Below are 12,631 nucleotides of genomic sequence, written 5' to 3'. Positions count from 1 at the left end.
GAACCGTCTCAAAAGGGTTAATTGATTTTTCATGATTATTGGCTAGTTTAACATCATCATTTGCATTCTGTCTGGTAGATGGGATATCCCCAATGCACTTGGGAGCAATTACCATGGACAATATCCATTATGACTTCAAGGTGATGACTAGAATTTAAAATAGATTTTGCAAAGACCTTCTTAATGCTTATTTTATATATTACATATATATATATATATATATATGCATGTATCATTCTTGTATTCTATAACAGCTATTTTGTCTTTATTTGAAAATCTGATTTTTAGTTTTACATTCTCTAGAGAGAAGTTTCTTAGTAAGAAAACAAAAATTTTGCTACATTAAATAGACTTATCATGTAACAAAAATTATTTGTAAAAAATTCTGACATTTCAATATTGCTTAATCTTTATTGATTAGTAACGTAATATCTACGCAAAAAATTTAAGCTAGCTTAATCAAGAAAACTAATGTATAAATCTACATGCTAAATTTAAACCATAACAGGCAATGATACTGGCCTCTAATTTGACACTGCTTTTTGATCGAGAAATATAGGAATCCACTTCACGTAGATTCCTTCAAAACTAAATTGTATATTATTAATTAAAAGTTATTTTGTTCAAAAACAAAATAAATACAAACACACAACTAAACCTCACTATATATGTAAAGCTCACATCAAAATTAGTTTGCTTCATTCAAAACATTTTAAGTAGGACTATTAATAACATCTGGAAAAAATATAACAAAATTTGATATTTCAAATTACAAATAGTTTTATTATACTGACATCAGATACCAACTTATACATACCAATACAATACATTAAAACCACAACAAAACCTTACTTTTTATGAATTAAGTTGCATTAAAAAAGTTTATTTTCCTTAAGGAAACAAAACATTTACAAGTAAATTAAAACAACAAGATTTTTTACTAGGAAACCAAAACAGACTAACTTGATCTTTTGGAGATATTTCTGGAGATTTTCCAAAGAGACCCATTTTACTGTTATAAGATTTTTCTCTGATACAACATTAAAGATGATTCCTTCAGAATGAATGAAGTAAAGATGCACTGCTATAACTCTTTGCGTCTTAAAACACTTTTCCTTCAAAATGTTTGTCAAGATCTGTAAATTATTTAATATAATGTTATATTTGCAAGTTTCACAAAATATTTTTACATTCACACCAAAAACTAAAGGCGAAGGAGGAATTTTTTTTTTTCATAATGATGTACCAAAAAAATCAATAAGGGAAAAATACAGAACCCAAATGAACTTAATTTGGAGAACCAAAAAATTATTTCTAATGTTTTTATTTGCTGCATAAGAAAAACACAGAAAGTTCAGTATTATCACAGTCAAGTTCACATAAATATAGTTTTCTGCTAACAGTTCACTCAGCTACAGTAAATAAACAAATACTGTACTGAAATACACAGTCTGCCAATAATAAATAAACAATAACTCGGAAAGAATGCAATTTTATTAAATAAACATGAAACAATGGATACAATGATGGATTTTTTCTTTGGAACATTTAAGGCAGATTCATGGTTATACAATGTATTTATGAGATCTAAAATATGGACTTGTGGGACTACACAGCCCTTAGTGAAGAACTTAGATGAGAGTGTCCTTAGCAGTTGGTTGTTTGAGACACTTCCACACGGAATAATCAAAGATGGACCACGTTCGTATCCAGTGACTGGCTTAGCCAAGGGAGAATGGCAATGCCCCAACTTTTAATCTCTTGTTTTGTTATCCTGGGTGAATGTATTGAATGAAAACTCTACCTTGTCTGGTAAGCTGTCCATTGGCATAAAACTGTAATGTATCGTGCACTAATGAGTTTTCTTTCACATACCACTATCTGTGATTGTCTAGCTTCCCAAATGGCATCCTACATCATAACTGAGATACCACCATATTTTGTGAAGGCTTGCAGAAGGTTCAAAGAAATTCCAAAGAAAATAACTGCTTCCATTCTCCGAGAACAACAGGAATCTAGATTAATCATGAAACATTACAGTATCCCAAAGGGCAAGAGGGTGTGACAGCATTTGTGATACCCACCTCTGTCAATCTATAAGGTTGACAGAGTGAGGGTGACTTCTGTCTCTAGCTACTCTGCTAATGTAGTCTATGCTATGAAGATAACTACTGATGTTAACAAAGAACATTTGCCCCTGTCCTGCAATAGTAGTGGCCATTTGATGGGTGCCATTTTTCACTTTCTGACATGAAGTCTCTTCTGTTGGTCTTGGCACTCAGATTATGAGGAAAGTAGTTTTTTTGATAAAAATGAAACCTATTCACTGTGGACAGTGGTACTGCAAGTGACTTGTCTATTTTCCACCAAATTTGACCCTCACTCATTATCCAATTATATGACCTCATAAAAAAAAGTTAATTCCCGAGATCCTTTTATATGTGGCAACAATAGTGTTCCATAACCATGCATGACTAGGCCATCAATAACATCCTTCACTAATTCAATAATGACAAATGAGTAATGGTAGAAACTGTTTATTAAAATACAAAACTGAATTACACAAGGCTATTCATAAACAAGGGACAAGTGACATTTATATGCTGAGGGGCAAATCTAGTCAATCAACAGTAAATTAAAACCTAGACAGTAATGCCCGTAGAAGTGATAGTAATGAAAACGACTAACCCCCAAGTTCTCTCTCAACTTGGCAGTTAAGTTCTTATTTATGAAAGCCCAGCATATGTAAATGATACATTTTTACAATTATTAACATAACACTATGCACAACCAATATCATGTGACTATTAAGTTACATCACAAACTGTAGTTTAAATATAACCACGATGATTGCACAAAACACGTAGGAAACACGCAAGTTATTATTAATAGAAGGTATGTATTTGTAATGTTATAAGTACATACGATAACATATGACATGATTATGTGCCAAAAGAAACCTGCATCTTAAGGAAGAAATAATAATCTAATTCTTCAAACTTCTGAAAAATGTAAGTGTTAGATGTAAATACCTACTCAGTCTATCTTAAAGATCAGTCAGTTACAAGTTGTAAATTGCATTATCTCCATATTTAGTTACCATGGCAAATTTATTTTGCTGAATTTTCTAGTGATGAGTTTTGCAAAGAAAAAAAATTAAAGGGTTTTATTCCTATAATATTAAATAGGAAGTGATTAGTTTACGGGCAACACGGTTCCCAAAGCCTGGAAGGCCCACCAAGGAAAGTAAAGTGCAAGTAACACAGCAGACAGAGCTTGTCCACTACAGCATTTCCTTTGTAATCAGTTAAAGCTTTTATACTGTGTCTGTAAACATACATCAAAAGTGTTTAATAAACAGCTAAAGAAACAAGTAGTAAAAGAAAAAAAAACTATCAGAGCATTTCCTCACTACAGAATATTGTGACTGTGAAATGCATAAAACACAATTACTCATAAGCTAACTTACAAACTGCAGAACTGCAAAGTTATTGCACAATAAAACTAGCCTGTTAATGTGGTCCATAATACATATAAGGACTGAAAACTTTTAACACTAAAGTGTCATCTTCTTATGTTTAAAAACATAGATTTCAAGTACACGAGCAAACTTATTTTAATGTGACAGTTCAATTGATCCAAACTACTTCTTTTATACAGGGGGGGGATCTTTCATTTGATAGTGGTTTCACTAATCCCAATACAAAACTAACAAAATCGACAGATTAAGCTACTGGTTTCATGACGTATTCTGATGGTTAAATCACTGACATTCTTATATGAAAGCTTAATAATCAAATAAACCTTCACTGTTGTTAGAGTTAACAGTAAATTTGTGAATGAGCCATGTCAAGAAATTTGCAAGAAGGTCCTTACATCTTTCTCATCTACCACTTATACATTGGAACTTTGTAAAAAGGAAGCATGGTGGTTTATATGTTATACAAACACGAGTTAATTGTGACAACAATTTACATAACCCAAGTTAGACAAATGATATACTGTTTCCAAGAGTATCTCATATGATATAAAAGTACTTTTAAACTGTTCATCTTTTTTCCTATATCTATCTAAAAATTATACAAGTCATAAAAGTTGCTTTTTAAATGAGATAAAAATCAATATGCACTATTGCACTTATAAAACCTTTTTTTAAATGTGTGTGTGTGTGTGTGTGTAAAGGACAACTTTGGAGTATAAAATAATTACTTGTTGTTGTCCATGTTAAAAATAAGTACACAAATAATGCATAATAACAGAGAGAAAATACTTGTATCAATCAAAAAAATAAAAATTGTGTGTTTGATTTGAATAATTATTACATCGTGACTTTCATGGGAACTTAGTTCCGACCTTTCTTTAAACTTACTTTCAAAACATAGTTAAAAAATTCATATTCCTTAGGATTTGCATTTACGTTGCAGTGTGAAAATAAATGTAAATGACAAAATCAAAACATTACATTTGTAGTTGTATATTAAGTTACTTTTAATTTAAGACTTTCTAGAAACACAAGCTATCACAAATGAGGATTAGAACACTGCTAACTACTGTACAATAATGATAACAGTTACAAATATTTTTAAGTTTAGTATGATAAACTTCAAAGGTAAGAATTAAATACAAATTTATCATTGATTTAAATTTCACCATATAATAAGTTTATAACTTTTAAGTGAATGGTCAATATTTGATTCCACAAAAAAACTAATATTCTATTTGGTAAAAAAAAACATTTTATTTTATAGTACAGATTAATCTGACAGGTTTTTAAGTGACTTAATAGTAATACAGTACTAATAGTAGTTTTTGTAAAATTAACTTTTTAATACAATATTACATGTGAAAATGTTACTTAAAAAAATTCTGAACAATAGTTATCACAAGTTGCATTTTTTCTTTCAGTCATAAAATTAAAACTGTTTTGTGCCTTCTGTTTTAACAATAACATTTAATAATTTATGCCCGTTTAGCACCAATGATAATTAATTATAGTGGAAGTTGTAGATTAAATATAAAGTTATTTCTAACATGTAATCATTACTTATTAAGTTATTTAGCTTGATTTATGGCTAAAACTAAAGTAAAAATGAAAAGTAATAACTACAAAATTAATAAGCTGCCAAAGCGTACTCTACATTTTAATATCCTTTAATAATATTTTAATTCAGTGAACTTACATTATATTATCTTACAATATAAATTAATCAAATTATTATGAGTGACATTTTTTGTTATCCCAGAAACTACTAACGACAATAACGTGACCACCATTTTTTTAGTTTTACTTTAAGTTTAAACCAAATAACATGAATAATATTACTATTAGAAGTATTGGTTTTAATGTTAGGCCTAAATTCCGTGATTTTAACTAATTTTGGAAACGTGTTTTTTACTTTCTATATATGTGTAATTAGGTATATATTTTACGTCTTATTATTACTACTGTTTATAAACTAATCCTAGCTAATAGTAATAATGCTAAAAGTAATATACCTAACTTTTCATCGACTTGCTTCTAATAGTTCTACGCTATATCGTCACAGTATCATAACACCACTAACGCTGAGTAACAGTAATTTTTTTGACAAACACTTATTGTTTATAAATTGCCATGTCATATGAAATACAAATGAATTTATAAATTATAGCAAATTTTATTACATAATATTACAAATTTTAAAGATTGTTACGTTAGAACTACAAAGAATTGTTTAAATATATTTAGAGCGGTAATAAATGGTCATATGAGTATGACACAATTTCAAGATATTAACTGTTACAGAAGCAAAAAAGAAAACAGTTTAAATTGAAAAATACTAATCTAACAGTGTTCTCAATGAGGTCCCACCGTGAAGACTCCCGGGCACTCAACTTTTTTTTTTTTTCAAGAGTTCCAGTGAGATTTCTAAATTCAAGGATCCAATGGGCATAGGCGTAGGGGGAATTTTCAGAGGGGTGTGGGCGGCTGCACCTCTTTTTGCCCGAATGAGATTATGAGTAAGGAACTTCTGCTATCACTTTATCCCCAATGAAGGTAAAGATTGCTCAAATAACCATATTTTCTGCTTCTAATTTTGTCCGAATGAAAATTGCCAAAACTTATTTTGTAAGGCGGAACTAGTACCGGGACTTATTTCAGCTGCTTTATCCTTATTTATGTTAACACGTATATATATTTTTTCTTTTTCAAAAACAAGTTCACTTCACCCAGCTGATTACCACTACTTTTTCTTTCTTTTTCTTTTGAGAGTTTCATCCTTGAAAGGTACAATAGGTAGAACTTAATAAACTCAAAACAAATAAACAAATAGGAAAAAAGCACATCATTGCAAGTGGAAAAGAGCATGTTAATGTATAATAAAAACAATATTTACAATGTACATTGCATGTTGTTTCCCTTTATGAATGCAAAGTAAATTTCATGGTAAGAATAAAACACTTTTCTTCATAAGATAATTTTAAAATATTTGCATAACCCCGAAAACCTCCTAAATAAATGTTTTTTTGTTGTTTTTTTTCAGATAACTTTGTATTTTATCTGTTATTTTCTTTAGTATATTCTCTATAGTACATGGCTCAATCAGGTCCGTTAGTCTGACAGACCTCGTAATCACCATAAAAAAATTAGAAAATAATTATAAATGTCTCCAATTTTCTTTCTGGAATTATTGCAAATTGTAACAAAAAAATACAATTGTTTACCCTAAGTAGCTTAAAGCTTGTAACAGTATACATCTATTTATACTTAAATTTTATTGTCCCTTGAACCCTGTCTAACTATTACTTGCACCATATAAATCGCAAATCACATGGCGAACTTGCAGTCCACATTACGGTATCGAATTACATAATGCACGTAGTACTCGCGAGTGTACCACATAGAAAATTATTATTATATTTATTTCACTTTAGCTAACCTGAAAAGTTGTAAATTTTTACATTTTAATTACTTTTATAACGATAAATAAAGAATACACCAGAAATCAAAATAAAATACTTACCTTGGTCTTGTTTTCTTTTTTTTTTTGCTTTCGACTGTCAATGTAACTTAACGCCACTTTTTATACTAATTGTTCTACTGCAATAAATAATTTATATTTAATTAAATAATGCGCCAAAGAACACAGAATAATAACATGAAAAAAAAAACCAATGTTCCATAATTATCACAATCCTTTTGGCTTTCCGACTGCGCGACAATAACCGGTAAAAATTCAACTAAGCTTGTAGATGTGTCTTCAGTGAGAATAAAGTTTGAACTGGAACTTGGAAGGAAAATGGACAATTTTCTGCACAAACAACAACGTAATATAATACATCATTTGATATAGAAAAACTTTGGATTTCTATTGGTTATAAATAATGTAGTCTTGAATATTAGAGAGAACTATGGGCAAGTTTTGAAAAAGAGAATGTGACAGATGAGCGTGGCAAGAGGGGTCTGATTTTCTATTTTATTGCTCTGTAACTAAATAAGATTGAAGGCTATGTAAATTATGCTTTGTCTGAAAGATTAAAACGTTATAATGAGTAATTTACATTAACTTTCGTACTTCTTGAAAGGAATGGTAAAAAAAAATAGAGAAGAGAGAAGACATAGATAACAAAGGCCACAGTTCTTATACTAGGGGAGATTGAGAAAGTTTTAAACTATTTGCTTATACAATTAAAACTTAAATAATACTAAACTTTGATTTATTATCTATGCTCTGATGCCGAGTTTATTCATATACATTGATAGTAAAGTAGTTTAATTAAATTTTGAATGTAACTCTGTGAAAGGTTATGACATGCACTTTCACCTACCCAAGGTGAAAGAAATAATCCTGTGGTACTTTCATGTGAAATTTATTGTCATTGATGAAACCTGTTAGAAGGTGATTGTGGACAGCTGTGCGCAAACTGTATGCTGTTTAGTTTGTTATGGTACAAAGTTCGAAGCAAAGTACTTGTGCCTGCCTTCGAGACCAATGAGTTTTGGGTTAACTAGAACCCTGTGTTAGTTAAATATTTGCTTCTCAAGTGAATTGTTTGTAATAATTGTAAAATCACAGAAATATAATGAAGACGATTTGTTGTTATATGCAGTAAAATGCCAGATTATGATTAATTATCCTCAGTTATGCTTGTTTAGCACTATATCCTTGATACAGTTCCTTAAGGACTTTCAAGAATTAGAAACGTGTATAATAATAGTATTCCAACTACACTATATTTATCATATCCATTGCCGATGACGCGCTTCACACAATCTAGAGCTCTTCAGGTCAATTGCGACACAAGAAACAAAGTAGCGGACAGAACACATTTTATACAAGCCATTTGATACAACAAAAATTGTTATGGTGTGTATGCCTTTTACAAGTCGGCAAAGTATGATTACAATTTACTTGTCATAAGACATTAATATTAGGCCTATTATATTTTTAAATACTACATTATTATTCTAGTCTCTTAGAAATTTTCACGAGTTACAAGAGTATACAATAATAGTATTCCGACTGCACTATATTTGTAATATTCATTGCCAATGACACATTTCACTGAATTCCGAGTGAAAGGCATGCACAACATGATAGGTGTTGATGCATCAAATGACCTATATAGATAGTATTACGATCATGGTGTTGAAAGCATTTCCGTCAGATGATGGTCAAGAAACATTAACCCTAGTAACACAATTTGCCAAGTAATACCATCTGCCTATAGAACCTTAGTAACGCAATCCACCTTGTAACGCCATTCATCTTTGTAAAACACTTGTAATTTAGATAAATGTATAAATGCAAACTATAAACATAAGTTCAGACAAGTTGAAATCTGTATGCAATTCTGCAGAAGTATAGTAACACTGTCTGCTTATAGAAAAACTGTTCACCTTTGTAAAATGCACACAATACATCTAGTAAGACTATCTGCCTATAGAACCTTAGTAAGACCATCAACCTAGTAACACCATCTGCCTATACCAATACTACCCTTAGAAACACAACCCATATATATATAGAACCTTAATAACACCAACCACCTATAAAACCTTAGTAATACCATCCGCCTATAAAACCGTGTAACAACATTTGCCCATAGAAATGCGCCATTTGGTGCCACCACGTGGGACTGATACTCCTAGCAACACACTCTCTGCTGAGTAACACTATAATTTCACGTGAAATCTTCTAAGAACGTGTTCTCTGGCAGCAGACAACTTCTACTTATCAATTACTTTACATTCTACTTTACAATTTATATAAATTCGTGCATTTCTTAACATTTTGTTGAATTGCTAAAAACACAAAATCATACTGTTCCAATATCGCTTACTTTTAGAATAACATACTTTAAACAGAAATTATTTGTCAATTAAGTTTTTGCAATTATATAGAAAACCTTCGAAAATTTCAGAACTCGGGACTATACATTTCTTTGGGATTATTCTCTCTCTTCTTCTGAATATAAATATATATACATTAAGTAAATAATTCAAACTAATCAACCATTATTTAAGAGACAAAATGAAAAATTTTTTGGTAGAAATACAAATGTGAATTCACGCGTCTTCATAGACCAAGGTTGGAGGTACTAGTGTATTTGTTGAATTTCACGAAGGGGTGAAATTGAGGGCTACTTAAGGGCTAGCTGTGCTAACGTACCTAATTCAGAAGGCCATTAGGTTTTCCTGATGCAAATAATACGATACTTACATATGGAAATAAAGTTTCGTATTAATGAGTTATTGAAACACCATGTTAACGAACGGAAAATAGGCCTAGCGAAATTAAGCCTATATCACATTTACTAAGGTAGTGTAGTATTTTCTTGGATTTAGTATTTATCGTCTTCCTCATTAAATGGTGTTTTGAAAATTGACTCCTTCGTTTCTCTTGTTCTTCTATAACTTGTCTATATAGTAGTATCGTCGCTAACTCTTGAAAATATTTGGGGTATAAGCCACAAGAAGAGCTACTATTCAAAATACTTAAAACAAAATTGAGATGTAAAATCTATGGGTTGTGCAAGGTAGATTTAGAGCACTGCCAAATCCATCCGAGGCACAGACCATGTGGGCTGACGTCTATCAACGCCCATGCTATACAGTATGTGTAATTGTGGTATAAATATTTTATTATGTTTAAGTAACTTCTTGAGTCAAACTGTGATATTATATATTAGGAATGTTAACTTATATGATTTAAACTTTAAAAGTTTGTTTGTTTTGAACAGCTTCAAACCGAAATTATATTTATTTTGTAGTAACTTAGCATGTGGTCTTTCAGGACATGTCGAAAATGCACTGCAATGGGCTTAAGAAAGACATAATTCTGAAAACATAATTTTGGGCATTGGTCTCTTTGAAAGAACCAGGAAGCGTAGTAATAGTCTCTTTTTAATATCTGCTCAATGAACGATTTTTGTCTTTTATCTTAACATATAAATAAAATATCGTGTTGTACAACAGGAAAATTATTGTTGCATATCCATATTAAAAATAATAAATTAATATTGTAAAGGTTTTTATCTTTAGTAGGTTTCTTTTTGATTATTTGGAGAGAAAAAAATAGAATTTATAATTCACTTAACAAAAAGTAAGGAGTTCTTTTTCTTTAACTTAGTTTTACAATTTACACGATTTCACCAACGATAACTAAGAGATAGGTCTAGTTCACAAATAAGACATAACAGTGACATATTTGTTTAATTCCCATTCGTATCTAAACCATAGATTCAACAAATATGTACAGCATTCGTTAACTCCGTATTCAATCGATAGCACTGTAACTTATACATTTAAATACTGTGTATAAGATTCTACTCAGTGATTACCCTCAGGATTTGAAAAAATGAAGGTCCAATGACACTTTGATTTCTCTCTCAAGCATCAATGACACAAGAATGTTGCCTGTAGCTTCGTGTATTGCTATTCAATAAGTCATCAGTAAGAGTGGAAGATCTTGATCTCATGTTTTCTGATGTTCATCCATATAAATAAATAAATGATTTAAGTGCATGCCTTTCTTTCTCCACCATTCTTGAAGGTTTTACATATTTTATCTCGAACATTTGACCCCAAATCTTGAAACAAATTCACCGGCAAGTCCTGAACTAATCCATCACCATCATAATGCATTTATTCCTACAGTTAGTCTGTAGTAGAAGACCTAGTATATCAATAGAACCGCTGTCATATGGTGCTGCAATACAATACTGGTGTAGTTGCAGCGCTGTTGTTTTTTGTGTGAATCTTTCATTTCACAGCATAGTTCACATGATTTGTATCTACTGATATCTTCCCTCTTCTGATATAGCAAGCCTTCTCAATAGCATAACAAATTCCACTTTGTCCAGTATATGTTTTGTCTTTGGGTGATATGGAACAACTGTTTACTACAAAGGTTATTATACACTCTTCTTTATCCACTGAATACTTTGTTTCAGCCTCGAAGTCATTGCCTAAGTATGTTTCAGTCGAAGCTGGACCACGTTATATCTTCCTTGTCACTTATGGATGTTCCAATTTGGATTATACTCTGTTGTACTTTAGGTTGGTTTTACTAGCTTGTGTTTTCCTCTTTTTCAAGGTATTTGCATTCTTCAAATTCGGCTAAGGAGAGGTTCTTTCCTCTGTACTTTGCTCCTTAATTTTCTTTGGAATCTTCCTTCTAGTGTGACACTCCAAACCTGTTGAATAAGCAAGCCACCAATGTCTGATAGTTTTTACTGTTCCCAGTTGGAAAATTATGTTAATGCTGTTATAGTTGGTCCTTTTAAATGGGCCGGAAGGTGGTTAGCTTTTTTGTTCACTTTTCCATCCATTAATTTTGAAAATTATTTCAAACTAAGCCTGATATGCCTTCCATGGTACTTTTACTTCGTAGCATCTTAGTTTCTCGATTGGGTGATATTAAATTGTGTATCTTTATAAGATAGAGATATAACTGGTGTAGTCTAGAATAATTTTGTAATTATCAATGGCACGGTGTAAATCAGATGGGTTCTCATCTTCCATATTTCAAGTTTAATGGTATTTAGGGTTGAAATACTCGGGAAGACTTGGTAAGAGGTTTGGCTGATTTGGTTTTTGCCTTTACATCTTCATTTTTCAGGTGTTTTATTCGGCCTTTGATGTTCTTTTCTACCTCATTGATTTTGCTGTTATAATCTTTCTACACTTCATCAAATGTCTTATTATAATCTATCTGTACACCTCCAATAGCTTCTTTGATTTTATCTCCAATCAAATTTATTTTTGTTCTTAATTCTTATTTTCATTTTACGTCTTCAATACAGAAACACATTAAGCAATAGGTTTCCAAGGCTTGGCCTAGAGTGCAACAATTTGGAGGGCACTTTTGAAAGATTTAGACTTTTTTCACTACCTTACGCCCCTCAAATTATCTGGCTTTAATATACCTTCACCCACATCTCGAGGATCCCCTAACCTGCTGCACTTGCCTCGTCTTGGCCACGTGACTTTGCCCAATCAATTTGTTTGCAAATACCCATCACAGTAATGTTACGTCTCTGGTCGTTGATTAATTTTCCGTAAAAATTCTTTCCGAAGAAACTTTAGAAATACAAGTCCTTTCTTAAATAAAACTGGTTTATTCTTTCTGAATACAACTTTGCAATA

At 31.1% G+C, this 12,631-nt stretch overlaps 1 protein-coding gene across 7 annotated transcripts in view; it reads right to left on the bottom strand.

Moving 5' to 3' along the window:
• The window catches only part of LOC106469562 (charged multivesicular body protein 3-like), a 33,194-nt gene extending 27,005 nt beyond the window's left edge, over positions 1 to 6,189 (bottom strand). For 2 of the 7 annotated variants that reach the window (XM_022398109.1, XM_022398110.1), the window contains exons 1-2: positions 5,497 to 5,868; positions 964 to 1,136 (exon numbers count right to left, since the gene is read on the bottom strand). In XM_022398109.1, coding sequence (XP_022253817.1) covers positions 964 to 1,008 — 45 coding nt within the window. In that variant the 5' untranslated portion in view covers positions 1,009 to 1,136; positions 5,497 to 5,868. Of the gene's footprint in view, positions 1 to 963; positions 1,137 to 4,353; positions 4,358 to 5,396; positions 5,400 to 5,496 lie in introns of all 7 variants that reach the window. The other 5 variants (XM_022398105.1, XM_022398107.1, XM_022398104.1 and 2 more) reach the window with 5 other exon arrangements.
• Between the last annotated feature and the right edge of the window lie 6,442 nt (positions 6,190 to 12,631).

This window comes from Limulus polyphemus, unplaced genomic scaffold, assembly GCF_000517525.1.
Source record: "Limulus polyphemus unplaced genomic scaffold, Limulus_polyphemus-2.1.2 Scaffold3546, whole genome shotgun sequence".
Taxonomy (NCBI): domain Eukaryota; kingdom Metazoa; phylum Arthropoda; class Merostomata; order Xiphosura; family Limulidae; genus Limulus; species Limulus polyphemus.
Note: the sequence above shows the minus strand (reverse complement) of the source record. Positions and strands in the feature narration are given on the sequence as shown.